The sequence below is a fragment of the Eptatretus burgeri genome, chromosome 6, assembly GCF_056783735.1.
Source record: "Eptatretus burgeri isolate ZD-2024b chromosome 6, Ebu_testis_v1, whole genome shotgun sequence".
In the NCBI taxonomy this organism is placed as follows: domain Eukaryota; kingdom Metazoa; phylum Chordata; class Myxini; order Myxiniformes; family Myxinidae; genus Eptatretus; species Eptatretus burgeri.
In genome coordinates this window covers 36,047,869-36,065,563 of record NC_140966.1, presented here as the reverse complement: position 1 = coordinate 36,065,563, position 17,695 = coordinate 36,047,869, and the positions used below count along the sequence as shown (strand labels likewise).

The following is a 17,695-nucleotide window of genomic DNA, read 5'->3' as shown; positions in this document are numbered from 1 at the left end:
GAGAGGCGCTTGTTGAAAGCCCCGGGGTAGTTTAACACTTAAATGGTTAGGGTAGATTAGGAGATGTACCCCTCCGCACCATCCATCCCCTCGCTCTCGTTGTGGGCCGCTGGACCCACTTTGTGTTATAGATCGCTGAAGTCTGGGGAGCCCATCTTGAGGCTTCGTTGGGCCTCGACACAGGACGCTAGCTCTCCCTTGTTCCCCTCCGGGAAGGGAACGTTGGGGTTGGGAGTAGGCTAGTAGACGATAGGTTAGCTGAACAAGGACGATAAAGGGGGTAAGGGGACGAATTATAGAGGGGAAGTAAAAATAAAAATAAAACAAAAAAATTAGTTGGGGCTAAATTGGGTTTTACAAATTAAGGGGGTGGGTATGGACAGTGATAGGCAAAGGCGATAGGTGGGAGGGAGACAGTAGGCAGGTCCGAGTCCGCCTTCCGAGTGGCCAGCACCACCGCACTCCCTCCACCAACCTCCATTGAAAGGCAAAGGCCGGCCCCCTTCGTCGGCTGGCTTTTTGCTGCAAGGCCTGTGCCGGTCGGATTGTCCGACGGCTGTTTGCTTCAAGGCCTGTGCCGGCCAGTTCATCTGCCGGCTGTGTTTGCCTGCAGCGGCCTGGTTCTGCAGGCTGTGTTTGCCTGCTGCCTTTGCCATGCCATGCCCACTGCCCATGTTCACCAGCCCCATTCAATTTTGCTTTGCCCCCCCCCCCTGTTCATTTCCATGTGCGCCAGGATCAAGGCAAGAGTTTGCAAGCTTTGAGAACTGCCCTGTTGGCAGCTACAACACGGGCCTGCAGTGGCGGCCCGTGCACCGTATTTGCGTCCATCCATTCATCCATTCATCCATCCATCCATCCATCCGTTGTGTTCATTGCGTGTGCCACTTGAGCTGGCACGGAGACTGCGTTTGTGCAGCCCGTGCACTGTTTTGTTGCTTGCGTCAGTGCCCGTTCAGTGTTCTGCAGGGACTGCCTTGCGGGCAGCCGCACCAGGAGACTGCGTTTGTGCAGCCCATGCACCGTTGTGGTTCACTGGGTTCATTTTAAAAAGGGAAGGCCTTGGACTGCATGTGAGCAGCCGGCCACGTTCCCTGTCACCTGCATTGCTTGAGCCAGAGACTGCATGCGAGCAGCCTGGCTCCCTGCTAACTGCTTTCTTTTTGCAGAGTCCATTGATCCTGGGCCATGGTTTAGTGTAAATTTTGTAAGTTAAGGTTAAGATGTACTGTACATATGAGTGCGCCCCCGGCATGTCTGTCTTAGCGCCGGCAATTTTATTTAAGTCGTCCGTGTGAGTGGGTTTGTTTAGTTAGTTACTCAGCCCTCAGGTTATTTATTTTGGCGACACGAATACCATGAATGTCGCAATCAGGGATCCGTAGGTAAAACGTACTAGGGGAGAACTACACATGATGGCACATGAGAATTTGACGACTCGGGATGAGTCTGTAAAAAGGGGAGGCGGTAGTGTTGCGGTTGTGGAAATTCGCAAACCACCATTCAGGTCCCGTAGGTGAGATATCTCTGTAAGTACATGTGTCGTTAGCCCCAAACCCGTTGTTTAGAGGGAATAAATGTGATTCATTCGGGCTGCGACGCTTTGAGATTGCCGTTTTTCTCTTCTATCTTTATTTTGAACCAACCACGCTCCAACCATCACACAACAACAACAACGCCAACAGCCACGATCTTTACCTTCACAACTCGCTCCCGCAAACATCGCATCACCGCCATTCCAAACGGCACCATGGCCATAAACCACCACCATAAACCCTCCACCACCTTCACCTCTCTCCTTCTGCGGCCATTCCCGCAACACCTGTGAGCACCGAGCGTCGGGCTGTCCTGGGCTCATACAAGATACGCGCCGAGCCGCGAGTGCAAAATGCGGCCTTTCCGAGGAGAATTCGGATCAGGAATGCTACATGCCCACTTCTGATCCGTCCAATCATAAAGCGCGGGGCGGTTTGGCCCCGCCTCCAGGCGCGTCTGTGTGGAATCGAGATATGCAAATTCTAGGATCAGGGGAGATTCACGCCCCTTTTTCTTCCTCCAATGGGTGAGCATGGCTCCGCCCCCGAGCTCGTTCTGATCCGGAAATTTGCATATGGGTTCTCCTGCCGGCCTATAAAGCGCCGAGCGCAAGGCGAATCTGGGCAGTAGAGTCGGTTTTGGAAGAACGGAGAGTGGCAGAAAAGCGAAGAGAGTTTTGAGGCAGAGTCGGGTTGGAGCGCGGAGTGGAGTCGGAAGGCGAGGGCGTCCAGGTGGTTTGCTGCAGTCGGCTGAGGAGAATTGGGGGAAGAGTCCGAGGAGCTCGGGTCCGAGGCAAGGAAGACGGCGGTCGGCAATGAGGTCGCAGTGGAATCGCTCGTCACGGGACCCAAGCAAGCCAGCTATACTCTTTCCCCAGAGCATCAACAATTCCCCCTTTCCCCCGCGCTGAGATAGTGCGAAAAGGGGGCCCCGTTCCCACCCCACTCCAAGGGGCGCCAACGAAACCCGCGAAGGCGCACGAAGTCGGGGCACCGCCGTGCTGCCACATTTGCGGCTCATCACAAAGACGCGGGTAGGACCCACCCGGTCTCGTGGACCTGACCGCTCTTTCAGGTCCCGTGCAAATATTGGCCCACAGGCCCCGTCTGCCCCCTTGTCTTTGAGGGTGGCTTTCTTTTCCTTTGCTTTTGAGTAAATCTGTGTCGGCGCCGTCTGTGAAGTAAAACTGTTTAAGTGTTGCCGTGTGTCGGTCTTAGTCGGTAGTATCTCTGCGTCATTGTTTCTTTTGTAGCATTTGATATATGTGCATTCTGTTTGGCTGTATATGTGTGCTCTCCGTGTGCCGCGGAATAAATGTGCATCATGTTGAACTGTTTTCCTGTTTCGCTTCATCTTTTCTTTAATTGAATCTCCATCTTGCTTCACGTAAAGGGTTGGTAGTGGGCTTAATACGCCCGATAATTAATCGGAACCGTCGAGGCCGACGATAACACCGCTCAGTTATCCCGATAGTACGGAACGGATCGCTTAAGCGGCCCGTGTCCGGAGTCGACCTGCGGCGAGGTGCGATCGCCCGGTCTACCCTCTGCGTGGGTACTTAGGTAGGTCGAGTTTGGCGAACAACCCTATCCCACGCGGGTGGCCGATTGGCACGATCGTGGTGAGGCCGAAAGCCCCACCCGTGACTAGCTCCCGGCGTTAGTCCGAGAGGGTCACGACAGAATTGTCCGTCCGGTGGGCGACGTGCCGCGATTCAAGTCATGTGGTTGTTCGCATGCCGGCGGGCGCGAATTCGCAACAATATGATAGGCTACTAGTTTGCCAAATTTGGTGCTTTCCTCACAAAATGCACAATTGTTATGCTATATTTAGCTAAGTTGCCCCACTACTTGACCTTTATTGGGATCCAAAGAAGATAGAGGCAGGTGGCAGACATAATATTTTGGTAAGCTGTATTAAAGGATAATAGAAGTGAGTTGTTTATTCTGCACCATTAATTAATATATTGTGCAATCATGGTCATCTTTACATTTATGATCCAGTTGATTTTTTTTGTTTTGTTGCTGTGCTGTACTTATTTCCATTTACTAGCAAATAACCCATCCTTATAGATGGAATAATTCTTCCAGAATGAGTGTATTTTTGTACGATTTGAAATACCCTCTTCCGCCGAAAGCAGCACTATGCCATATGGGTGCACATTTACATAGAAAGAAATGGGGCGTTTCCCCCACCCTGAACCCCCGGGACTCTGAATTGATTTTACTGCCTAAAACCCTCTGATGGACACCCCAAGTATATAAATATATTTTTTTTATATGCAGGTGACACCCCAAGTATGATGACCACTTTTCAACTTATTCCATCCTGTGGTTCAGGAGCACACAGAAGTCAAACACAAACAAACAAACAAACGCACAAACATGCTGACACTTTTCAAATTATAGTACGTTTTTCCACCATCGTGGGTAGGCCTTTTGTATATAGCTTGTTTTACTTAACATTATTTGTATGATGTTTTTGATTAAACATTATAATCTGAATTTCAGATGCTGCAATTCCACTGGGAGAATTTTGAAAAGCAGACCTATTCAAGATATCATGACTGCGGGATTTTTTTGCAGGTAACACAATCACTTTCAGAGCAATTATATGATCACATACTCTGACCATATTTCAAATGTTTAGCGAAAAAGATTCCACTGTATCTCTCAAATAGATCAGGAATTTAGTAAGATGCAAAACTGTTGCTGTAATCCATGTTACTCAGACGCTGATAGCAGGCTGGGATGAAGTTGAATGCCTGAAGGTTTTCACCTTCGTCAGTGAAAGGGTGGGCTTGCAGAGCAAGATAATTTCGGCCTTTATTGGCCAACCAGGTATTTAACACCCTTAAATGAAAGCCCGAAGCATCATCATGATTGCTAATGTTGTTTTACTTATTAATACTATTATTATTAGTGTTGTTATCAAATTCGATAAATGCTATTTGCTTGACTCCAAACCCAGATGTGTAGTTTCCCAATAAATAATTTAATTGGAATATTGTTGCATGAAATAATATTGCTTGGTTGGTTAGTTGATTGAATGGTTTATTATAAATTACACTTGATCGTAGTGAGGCTAAATTGTGTGCAATTACAGCAATACAGAAAGCAGAAACAAAAATGAATGTAAAGCAATAAAAATAAAGACAGAAACGATCACAAAGTAGTAAAACACCCAATGGTCTGATTTTGCTTCCTGTTGGGCTTCTTTAAATCAATCTGTCCATGACAACTTTGGTTCTGTGGAGATGACCCATCCTCCGGGCTGCAACCAGGCCGAACCTGTGGCCCGGGGGAGTGCTGCATTGGATCGCGGATAGCTCCCCAATGTGCTGGCAGCCACCACTATCAAAGAAGTGCTCCATGGGGCTCATGGCACACCACACATGTTGGCACGCACTGCCTGCACTTGTGGTATGCCCGTCCGGTCTTAAGCATAAGCCCATCAATGTGGCTGTGACTGGCGACCACCCCAATTGATGGCTCTCCGGGTTGAAAAGACAGGCACTTGTGAGGGAACATCCGAACTCTTCCCTCAAGGCTCATATGATGGTCCCCCCAACATGGCGTCGACTGAAAACACACTGTCCACACACAGCCACATCCTCCTCACAGAGCACATTACTTTCCCAGCATGTAGCTCCACAGCCGCGAGAAGTGTCCCAACGTGGCTCCCACAGCTGAAGAAGTCACGGAGCACAACACGGGTCAGAGGGGCGCCATGGCCTGAGCCGTGAACAATGTTCCTCACAATCCGCCAGATGCAACCCTGATATACAACACAATTAAGAGCATGAATGTGGGCCACTCCTCTCCTGTGCCGAGCATGAGCTCCGAACTCCCAACCACTGCCCCTCTCTGGCTCCGGACAACACAGCCCACATTGGCAAAGAGGCATCAACAGCCAACAGCTCCCCACCACTATGGGCTGCACCACCCGGAATGATGGTGTGGCCCCATAATGGTGAGGAGCCACCATATTGTTCCCATATCATACAATCCTGTTTTCCCATAAATGAGGTTCCAGTTGTATTTTTTTTTTTTACACTTTTACATTTGAGATTCCACTTTCAATTTTACTCTTGTGTGGACGTGAATGTTCTGCTTCGGTCTCTAAAGCTAAGTACCGACCACTGTTCAACATTATCTTGTCAAGTTGTGTTTTGTCACTTGGATTGTTCGTTGTCTCATTTGTCCATTACGATGCCTCCTTGTGCATTTCTTTTATGCTTTTGCTTTCTATATTGTACATGTTGGTGAAGGCTGGGTGCTACCTGGTTTATGAGTTTTGTCCATCAATCTTTGTTTCTCTCTTGCCTTCTTTCCTTCTATTCCAGTTTCCTCTATCTTTCACTTAACTATACACATGTAATAAAAAGAAAGAACACTCCTTCCCTTCTGCATCCTATATTTACCATAACTTGCCACCTCTCCCACCCTCATCCTTACTTCCTAGTTCTCTGAATCTTTCCTCTTTTTTGAATGGAGCTCACCCTTCATAAGGCCAAAAGCCTCCTGAGTTTGTTCTTTGCCTCCTTAAAAGCCTCCTTAGTTTGTTTTTTGCTCCGACGAAGGGTAAACCCCCAAAATGCTTTTCCTTGCTTCTCACGGAAGTAGGCATTCCTCAATTAACAATTTCTTCATTTCATCCATTGAAAACAAATAATACTTCCATGCTGCAAAAAACTGCTCAACATGTACAGAAGAGAGCTCAACCAATAAACACACAAACATTGAGCCATGTTTCCTGTCATTACCACAAGGCAAAAGTATACATTTGAATATTGCAGACTGTATCAGTATTAATTATAGGAAATCTGCTTGCTACTGAATAGCTAGTAAGTCAAGATTGAATATTGTCCACATTAATTTGTCAATAATATGAAGAGCTTGACTTCTTCATCCTGACCATCTGCATCTGCTAGATCACACACAAGCATAAATTTTGAACTGCATAATCTCTGTCCACCACAGGTGCACAGCTAATTTTGCATCTCGGCTTGTACATTGAGAGCATCCATGGAATTGCAAAACAAATGATTCATTATGTCATTTGTTAGAGATGATCTGCAGTCAAACTTGATACCGTATGCTTGACAGCAGAGAAAACCCTGTCACAAATTTCTAATGATATTAGTGGGGTCACAATGATGCTTTCCAACTCCAATAAGTTTTTGAATCCCTCCAAAAAGTATAACTCTGATATAGATGTTGGGGTTTGGGGTTTTTAGCGAGATCTTATATTCACTCATGATGGCTACTTTCACTTTTCATGTTCATCTAAAATGCAAGTTGCTGGTGTTATATCTCTGTGATTTCTAGCTCTTCAGGCCATTAATTGTTTTGTCTCAGAAACTTTTATCATAAATATGAATAACATGTGTTTTGCATTGATTGACTTGTTTACCACATAACTGGCACAGATATTTGACTAGGCCGAACATAATTTTTTCACTTCTCTTGGACAATCGGACCACCTTTATTGTCGATCTTAGAAAGCTCTCAACATTTTTGCCATATTGCACAAAGAAGCAGAAATATAATGCCTGCTGCTGCTCTCTCATCACAGCCAAGTTTGTGGCTTCTCTGTTTTCTACTGCCTCTTGTCTCGTCTTGCTCCCTGTACTTATCAACCCTCCATCCCTCCTCAGACATTTCAGAAATCGCATGTCCCTCCTGTACTTCCCTTCTCCCCCACCTTATCCTTGTGAACCTTCCAAAATACAGGCTTACTGCCTCCTCAATTTATTTCTTCCTCTTTCTTCTGCTTGTGAAAATGCCTTTTGAAATCAGGTCAGTGGAATCATTCCCCTTATAGTCTTTAAGTTTGCAGTTTATTGCAATATCACATGTTAACTTATATCTGTACCCTCAATCTTTTCCACCTCACTAACCTTCCCTAAACCCACCCCTCTTACCTCCAGGTTTAAGTATTTTCTTTCCCTCTGTCATTTGTTTGCCTAGTTTCTGTTTGCCTCTATCAAAATTCAGCTTGCCTAGTTTTGGAGATAATGGTATCGGCGATTTCCATTAGCGGCGATATTATGACGTCAACTTTTTTTCTTGGAAGAACTTCCAAAATCGGAGATGGTTACTGCCTGCGCGTGGGCTTTCTGCATATACATGGCAAGTTTCACGAAGATCCGATGAAAACTCTGGGTTGTGAAACAAAAAATGTCAAAAAATAGGAATGACGTCATAAAAATTGATATGACATCATAGTGATGTATCATATGTGCGGTAATTAATCTCTGCTAATGCCCTGTTTGATTCCCGCAAACAGAATTCAAAAAGCTTGCCTAGTTTCGGAGATAATTTTTTTGGCGATTTCCATTAGCGGAGATATTTTGATGTCATAACTTTTTTTCTAGGAGGAATTTTCAAAATCGGAGATGGTTACTGTCTGCGCAGGGTATTTTTTACATATATACGCCAAGTTTCAAGAAGTTTCGATGAAAATTGTAGGCTGTGAAACAAAAAAGTCCACAAGAACTACAACGTGAGTAAGACTGAGATCCTCCACGAGGATCTAAAAAAAAATGTTTTAATAAAATCGTACAATTTATTTTAAAGATTATGAATCTACAAAATACGTGAATTATGGAATATTTGCATCTTTAAATAAAGGTTGGAATTTATGGCATTGTCATTAAATAAATAAAGGTCATTAAGTACATGAGTTAATTAAACTTAAGTTAAATTCATAAACAATAAAGGTCAGTAATGGTTGCTATCGTTATTTACATAATTAAGGTGTCATTGATTGATTTAGAGTTGCATAATGACACTGGAAAAACCCCTCACCCCTCACCCCCCCCCCACAGCACTCTGTAATACTTGGATATGCACTCTCCCCCTCTCCCCCCCCCAATGCATTAGGTAATTTTTGAAAGGCCCCTAAACAACAGTAAACTTCCGATTTGATTGTTGGAATTATCTTCATCTTTTCTGTGATCTTTAAAACTTCTTTAATTTCAATTTCTCTCATTAGCATTGCCAGAGGAGAGGGTATTGCATTTGGGTCCATTTGGTTGTTTGTTTGTCCGCACAGAATTTTAGTGTTTTTACCCGCAACCGCTTGTCGGAATGAGAGACAATTTAACCGTAGGAGCGACTACTCATGTAGAATGATTTATTGGCTTCCGGTTCTGGGTTTGCAGCAACAGTAGGTTCTTTCATGGGTCTCTGCCGACTTTCTCAAAGTTAAGTTTCCGGTTGTTATATGTGACGTTTTAACTGTTTATTTTCTCAGCTCCATGTCACAGTGTGTTCCTAGATCGGTTTTTTTTTCAAAAATCGTGCTATTTTGTGAGTTTTCGTTGACCTTGTCTTAACGGGTTCCTTGAGGCATACCCACCCTTCCCCTCGAGGTGAATGATCGTTTTTATTTGTATTCTTTCCCTATTACCTTCAATTCCTATTTTCCCCACTTTCCCAATGTCCCCAATCCCTCCCAACTAAACACTCTGTTTCTTGTCTTAAATTTAAATGAACCCCCCCCCCAAAAAAAACCCACCATACTCATGACACCCAATCATCCTCCTTTTTTTCTTGCTCCTTCTGCCAGCATACCATCTTTCTTCTACTTGAGCTGACCCTCTCTCACCACTACCTTGACAATTTCTTCCTACAACCTTCCATTCCTGAAACTTACCTAATCTTCAAAAATCCATCAAAAAATAATAATATTCCTTGTATCCTTTATATCCATACACCTCCTGTAACCACGTGTCTCTTTCCCCTCTTACTGGTAAATGCCATCGATCCATCAGCTTTACTCTGTGTTTACCGTTCCAAATTCACCATACACCTCCACGATTTTACTTCAACCTTCCCTTTTCTGAATGGTACGCCATCCTTATTTATAATAAATAAATACACAATTTCACTTTTGACTGTACACCTCCCAGAGCCACACACCTCTCCCGTAACGTGATCTTCTTCCACCCTCTGGAATTACCGATCCAAATTCACCATTCACCTCACAATTTTTTTGTACAACTTTTCCAATGACCTAATCTGATGAAAACTCTCTCTCTCTCTGTCTCTGTCTGTCTCTCTCTCTCTCTCTCTCTCTCTCTCTCTCTCTCTCTCTCTCTCTCTCTCTCTCTCTCTCTCTCTCTCTCTCTCTGTCTCTCTCTCTCTCTCTCTCTCTCAAAAAAAAAATATAAAACTATCTCTTGCAATGCTTCATCTTCCTCTTTCACACGTGTGGTTCTCATTACTATATCATAAGGCACTACTCTTTTTGTATTTCAACAGACTGCTCTCAATTTGACCTTTCTCTCATAACTTGCCCAAAAATCCAACTGTTACAGCGTTTCTTCTCTCCATTCTCTGAATTGGCCTTCATTGCATCCATCAAGAAATGTCCTTAATCACATTTCTGACCAAAAAATGAAAAATCCCCAGTTTGCTCGGAGTATTCACTTTCCGTCAACCATTATTTTTTTCCAACTTCAGTGCCAACTCACCCCTCTCACCCCTCCCTCTCAATGCAACCATCACACTCTTCTCTCTCTCCAAGTTTCCCTCTCACCTTTCTCAAAAACTCCGCCCTCACCTTTCTCCCTTAACTCTCCCCACTTACCCTTCTCCCACCATTCACCGCCCTCACTCACCCTTCTCAAAGTTGCCCACCCCTCACATCCACAAAACTGCCTCATTCCCCTGCCCTCTCACCTCCATCTCATCACTCCACCTCCTCACGTCCTCTGCTGCCTTCTGCCCCTCTCTTGGCCCGCCTCTCCCCCAGCACCATTGAGCCTTTTCTCCTCCACATCCCACCCCCTCCACTAGCTATACTGCAATCCCCCACACTCATTTAACAACTCTCCTTACCTCCCCCCCCTCCTCCTTTGTTCAACCCTCCCCCTCTGCTCCCATCCCCTGTATGCAAAGCCTCCTCCCCCCACTCTTTATTAACAGTGCGGACCTCAAATATCCGAGGCTTTCGCTCAAACGTTACAGATCTTTCCATGCAGGTTGCCACTGACAGACCTGACACAATGTGCCTAACAAGAAATTTCCTCTCTCAAGACGTCCCTGACTCCTAAGTATCTCTCCTTGGTTAATCCCTCCTTCGGTATGACAGACCTGAATCTCGTCCTGGTGGAGGAGTTGCTCTCTTCATCAAAGACTCTATTCCTCACTATCCATGCACTGCCCTCACTCCTTCATACCCCCAGGAGTACCTATGGCTACGGCGTCCCCTCCACTCTCACCTCATGTTTATATGTGTACTGTACCATCGACCAAACAGTGATGACTCCATTTACATCTCACTATCCAAAAACATGGACCAACTTCTATCTTTCATCCGAACTCTCTCTTCCTCATTTGTGATGACTGCAATTGTCATCATGTCAGTTGTCTGGGTGTGGGTACCTCTCTCACCTGTCATGGCACTTCAGCAAAAGATTTCTGCCACTCATTGGAACTGACTCAATCCGTCAACTTCTCGATACGGATCTCAACTAATGGTACTCCAGCTCTTCTGGGTCTGATTTTGACAAATTTCTCTGAAAATATCTGCTGTTCTTCCTCCACTCCAATCGGTTCTTCTGACCATGTGCTTGTCAAAGTGGACATCGTTCAGGTTGTTATCAGAGAAACACCTCATTGCCGTCGAGTCTGGCATTTTACTCAAGCCGATTGGCAGCACCTCCAAGCAGCCATCATACTTCTAGACTGGTCTCCCATCGCTACTTTCTCCAACATCAACTCATCCTGGGAATTTTTTTTCAACGAAACTTGCTCTCCCTCATGCACAGATTTATCCCCTCTCGTCTTCAGTTGGCCTGTCCTTCCTCCCGCCCATGGTTCACTGAAGCTTGTGGCGAGGCAGTTGTCCTGAAACAACTTGCCTTTGCCTCATGGAAAGAAAATCCAACTGAGGGTAATGTCAGTTCCTTCCATAAGGCTCGGAACAGGTGTGTATCTACCCTCAGGAGAGCCAGAAAACAACATCTTTCGAAGCTCAAGTCTGAACTCTTAAACCTCTCTCCCTCCTCCAAATCCTGGCGGCGTCTAACAAAATCTGTTTCTTGTGTATGTTCCCCCTCCATTCCCTCCCTTACCTCAAATGGCCACACTGCTGAAACTGCACATGAAAAGGCTGAATGCCTAAACTCGGTGTTTAAATCAAAATCTTGTGTCCGAAACCCATTGCTTTTTGTACCCACCTTACCCAGTCGCACACAACTGTCCCTGGACTCTGTGTCCTTTTCCTCTGACAAGGTGGAGAGCTTGCTGTCAAACCTCAACTCAAATTCTGCAACCGGTCCTGACGGCATCAGCCCACGTGTTCTGAAAACCTGCTCCTCTGCTCTTGCTCACCCTCTCTCTGTTCCAGTCATCCTCTCATTTGCTAAGGTCATCTGCCATGTACTTGGAAATCAGCAAACATTACTGCCCTGCATAAAAATGGTGCTAAAACATATCCCTGCAACTCCAGACCAATCAGCCTTCTCCCAATAGTCAGCAAGGTTATGGAATCAGCTACCGTCTCCTCTCTGGTCTCGCCCCCCTGCTCTGTCTGCGATTTGTTCCCACCATATTTCCGCAGGGCGCTCAAGGTCCACCAACAACCCCCTTCTGGTAAAACTACCAAAATCATGAATCACTGCTCATCTTCACTCTTTCATTCCTCTTTTTTCCCCACCTTTGGAATAAACTCCCTCACTCTGTTCAATCCCATTCTTCCCTCCAGGCCTTCAAAAAGGCGGTTCACCACCACCTCTTATCGTTCCCCATCCAAATCCTCTATCTTTTCTACCCCTGTTAATCCACCCCAAACCCACCTCCTTCAAATTCCCTGCTTTCCTTCCTGAAAGTCTCTGTATGTCCATGGTGTAAACCCCATGTTCCCCGCCCCATCACTCTCCATTCCATAGATCTCCTAATGTCACTGTTCCCCACTGTTTTGTCGTTCCCACTACCACCCCTCTTGTCTCATGCCTCGCCTTGATGTGAGCAGTGTGTAAGCTTTCATACGAGCCTCGACAAGGTATACAAAACAAACAAACAAACAAAAATGATAATTTTGACGTCACAGGTAATGTGGTGTGGCAGCCATTTTGGAAAAACAGAGAACTTTTGGACCTCTGTATTTCTGAAACTGCACCAAGAAAAATATTTAAACTTGGCACGTGGCAAGTACTCCTCATATGCAATATGTGTGATTTTTTTTTATGATGTCTTAGGTGCCGTCATAATTGCATATGTAGAATGCTACATCTGAACAGTATGAACATTTTTGAGGGTCATCTTGGGATGAAATGGTCCACAGAAAAAACATTTGATGACATCATTGGTCATGTGATTTGGCAGCCATGTTTTTTTTTTTTTTTTAAACCTTCAAAAATCTTCTCTGAAATAGCTGAACAGATCAAGTTGAAACTTTACATGTATAACCACCTATCCATGAGGAACAAAAGGTTCACACATGACATCATAGGTCACGTGGTTTGGTAGCTATATTGGATTTACCATAAAACCTATAAAATATATCTTTTCCAGAATGGTTGGACAGATCGAAGGGAAACTTCACCCAAATGTTCTCCAAGCCTTGTAGATACCAGGGTATTCACAAATAATTTGATGTCGCATGGTCTGGCAGCCATATTGGTTTGACCAAAAATCATGAAAAAATTATTTCTCTTGAACCGCTTAATCAATCGACATGAAACTTCTCAATTATGATGTCGTGTTCATGGGGAATAAATGTTTTAAATTTCAACCTGATAGGACGCATGGTGTGGCAGCCAGAATTTAATTTTTTTTGAATCTGGGTTAAAAAAAACAACATTTTGAACAAGGCTCAATTGGCTGTGCCTGGATGAGTTTGAGGGTAAAAGTAGCAGCTGAAACATGAACCTGATCCAGGTTCTTCCTGATAACTCCATCTTTGCAATTTGCTTGTTTGGGTTCCATCTGATGACTCCAATGCAGAACTGTACCTATTTGGTCTTCCATTTGATATGAATTGAATTTATTTCAATCCCATTCTCAATTAAATTGAATAATAATTAAAAAAACATTAAAAAAAACGTCATGGGTCAGGTGTCCGATCAAAGCCGGATGCCTTGGTACCCGGTCATCACTGCCAGCTGTTTTAAAGTGGCAGTTCTAGTTTTGTCTCATTAATTACATAACATACCATTACACAAACACCACACAAGATACACCACTCAAAACTACACAGACATCACACAAAACAAGTCCTGGCGAGGGTCTGAAATCTCTGCTCTTTTCCTTGTTAACCTCGGCCATCGAAGATGGACAGAGGTTACTGTTTTCACCCCTGTCTGTTTGTTTGTTTGTTTGTGAACAGTATTACGGAAAAACTCCTCAACGGATTTCGACGAAACTTGGTGGGGGGATTAGGTATGGTCCAAGGATCATGCCATTACATTTTGGACTTGGTCCAAAGTCCAATATGGCCGCTATGGCGGCCATTTTGAAAAATATTTGAATTTTTGTTTTTGCATTTCAACATGTTTTAAGTGATTTCCAACCAAAAAAAAAAAATTTGTTAGAAAAAAAAAAACAAGTTTGCAACTTTTTTTCAAAAAAATTTCGATTTTATTTGAAAAATATTTGAATTTTTTTTTTTGCATTTCTACATGTTTTAAGTGATTTCCAACCCCCACAAAAAATTTGTTAGAGAAAAAAAAAAACAAATTTTGCAACTTTTTTTTCAAAAAAATTTCGTTTTTTTTTTTTTGCCATTTCTACATGCGCGTCGATCTTGTTTAGTTTATTCAATCGTGGTTCAGTAGAGTCTGATCCGTTTTGACCTACAATGAATAGGATATCAGGTTCACTTAAGTGACCCAGCAGTATTGGCGGCAGAGGTTTTGCACTCTACTGAGTGCTCCCCCTCTAGTTAAAAAATGTATTGGGCCCAATATGTTCTCGTGGATCAGGTATTGTCAGGCAGAGGTATGCACTCTACCGAGTGCCCTTCTAGTTTTATTTTGTTTTGATGATGGCCTGCATTGCCTTATGATTGAAAGTTATTGAAATTGCAAATTGAAGATGAATGGGACATATTTGGCAGAATGCAGAGGACTCTCCATTAGTTAAGGCCTAAATAGAAGGCAAAATGTGTGAAAATTTCACAACAGATGATGTCCTACTTTGCAAAAGGACATGTCCTTTATCAGTTAGTGACCTGGGCAAAATTGTGCATTGTCAAATCAGTGTGGAAATACACAATTTAATTTGTCTAAATACAGCTTGGCAGAGCATTGGTAATTGAATAAATTGGTAGACTAATGTGGTGTGAGCTGCCCTTTTACCCGTTTCCTCCCACCCTCCCCATATTCCCACAGATAATAAAGCCAGTTTATATAAATACATGGATAGTTATCACCCATAAATGACCACATCTGGTATTGTCCTCTTTTTGGTCTCCAAAGTATAGCACATTGAGTCATGAATTTTAATTGAGAGGAATGCAATTACGAGCTGTTGCTGTACACAGAGTGATTGGTTAATTTAATTACATGTCAGCTTTGACAGCATATGGTGTGATTAAAGGCGTGAACATTTCCCACTAAACTGTGTGTACTTCGGGAATACATTACCATATTGCATCTTCAATGGTCAGAATTTTTTGCTGATAAAGTATCTGGATTTGTTTTTGCAGTAATATTTATAAAATAGAAATTAAAAGGCAAAGAAATTTCTTCCTTGTCCTTGATAAAAAAATATTTGAGGGTGTTTCTCAGGATTGCTTATTAATCTTTACATTTCATTTCATGATTCATAATCATTTTTCTGAACACAAATTTGCTTTGTACATTTGTTTGTGGTTGTTCTTTTGCCAACAATGCATATATATATATATATATATATATATATATATATATATATATATATATCAAAACATGTCGAGAGTGATGAACACTCCCCCGATCCCCATTCAACATAGTCCAACACCAAAGCGTCACCTCCAACCCAGAGGCGCCGGTCCAGCAACTGTCAAACAGACAAATATTACATGATCAACATCAGCTAACCATCCAACAGAGCTGCCTGTCTGGATTTCAAACTTGTTTGCCCTCATCAGAACAGCATACCAATAAATAGCTAACTAATGATGACAAGATTTGTCGTTTATACATCAGACGCATCTCCTGACTGTTACGGTGAGAATCGCCGCAGATTATGTCTCACATGGTAAAACTTCATTATCTGCAAAGAACAACCATTTGTCTGCCACCCAGACGATTGTTCTCGCTAATGCAAACCATTCAACCAGAAGGCACGTGATGTGATTGGCAGGTAAATCGAAACATGTGGAGTGTGACGAGCACTCCCCTGATCCCCATCGGACATAGTCCTACACATAGTCCATGACAGTCAAGAGGTGTGTCTGATGTATAAACAATGAATGTTGTCATCATTGGTTATATAGTTATCAGTATGCTGTTCTGTAGAGGGCAAACAAACCTGAAATCCAGATAGGTGACTCCGTTTGATGGTTAACTGATGTTGACTATGTAGTCTTTGGCTGTTTGACAGAGTCACAGGGCCGAGGCATCTGGGTTGGAGGTGATGCTTTGGTGTAGGAATATGTCCAATGGGGATCGGGGGAGTGCTCGTCACACTCCACATGGTTCGATTTACCCGCCGGTCACATCATGTGCCTTCTGGTTGAATGGTTTGCATTAGCTGAAACAATTGTCTGGGTGGCAGATGGACAATTGTTCTTAACGGATTATGCGGTTTTACCATGTGAAACATAATCCGTGGCGATGCTCACCATAACAGTTAGGAGGTGCGTCTGATATATATTTCTATATTTCTACATCTACTGTGCTTCTTGAGTTAAAGCTGCTACATAAAGCAACTGAGCAGGCCTGCACAAGGTAAGTGCTATGCTGTATCAAACCCTTCCAAGAGTTCCTCCACAGCCATGAAGACATTGACAAATTCACAAATAGTACACACATGAGAATCCCAATGTGACACAACCCCTCTGTGGAGGACTTTGGGAAGGGTTTGATACAGCATTGCGCTTACCTTTTGTTGGCCTTGGTTGCTTCATGCAGCAGTTTTGGCTGGAGGAACACTGGCGGTCTTAATATTTTTTTTTATAATCCGAGCCACCTGGGTTTAGTTGATGAGGTGAGAGCTGATTGGCTATTCCCTACATTCACAGGTGAGAGATGTGGTTGGGTCTTTCTTTATTATTACTTACGAAATCTTTAGATTTCGTAAGTATCTTGATGACTTCCGTCATCTGTTTGTGTGTTTGTTTGTTTGTAGGCACGATAACTCGAGAACGGAAGAAGCTACCGATGTCAAATTACACCACGTGATTCAGGAGGGTGATGGCTAGTTCTGATTATATTTTGGTCAAAATCGGTCAAAGGTCACAGTGAGGTCAAACATTCGATTTTTGATGGTTTGGTACAGAATCATCGTAGAAACTTCTGGTTTGCGTCGCTACCTTTTCTCGAGACAGCTTTTATTAGACAAGGTCAGAGGTCAAGTTGACGATTTCGTAAGTACCAGTATATGACTGCTTGTTTATATGTTGACTGCTTTTGACATTTGCATATGGTTCATGCTTGGGAGCCTCATTTGTCTGCATTACTCTCTGTCTTGTCGCTGATGATTCGCCAATAAGCGATGAAGCGGGAGGTGTTTATTTATATAATCCTAGCCACCTGGGTTTAGTTGATTAGGTGAGAGCTGATTGGCTATTCCCTCCATTCACAGTTGAGAGATGTGGGTGGGTCTTTCATATATATATATATATATATATATATATATATATATATATATATATATATATATATATATATATATATATATATATATATATATATATATATATATATATATATACAGTTCCTATCGACAGTCGACACCCCCTTTCAAAATTTTCACCTTTTGTTGCCTTGTAGCCTCAAATGAAATTGCATTAAATCAGACTTTTTCTACCTTTATTTGAACATCGTAACCCACAACTTCCAAGTGAAAAACAAATTCTTCAAATTTCATAAAATGAAAAAAAGACGGATTCGATTTTGATGAAGATCTGAATCCAGATCCGACTACTGGAATGTTTAAAGTGATTCTTCACCATTGAGAGATCGGTGATGTTTAAATGATGTTGTGTGTACATATATGTA

At 43.3% G+C, this 17,695-nt stretch overlaps 1 protein-coding gene across 3 annotated transcripts in view; it reads left to right on the top strand.

Annotated features, from left to right (window-relative positions):
• Positions 1-17,695, top strand: part of FBXO47 (F-box protein 47) — a 180,835-nt gene that overhangs the window by 37,473 nt on the left and 125,667 nt on the right. For all 3 annotated transcript variants that reach the window (XM_085884557.1, XM_085884555.1, XM_085884556.1), the window contains 2 exons: positions 4,047-4,121; positions 4,268-4,376. In XM_085884557.1, the coding sequence (XP_085740683.1) occupies positions 4,047-4,121; positions 4,268-4,376 (184 nt within the window). The remainder of the gene's footprint in view (positions 1-4,046; positions 4,122-4,267; positions 4,377-17,695) is intronic.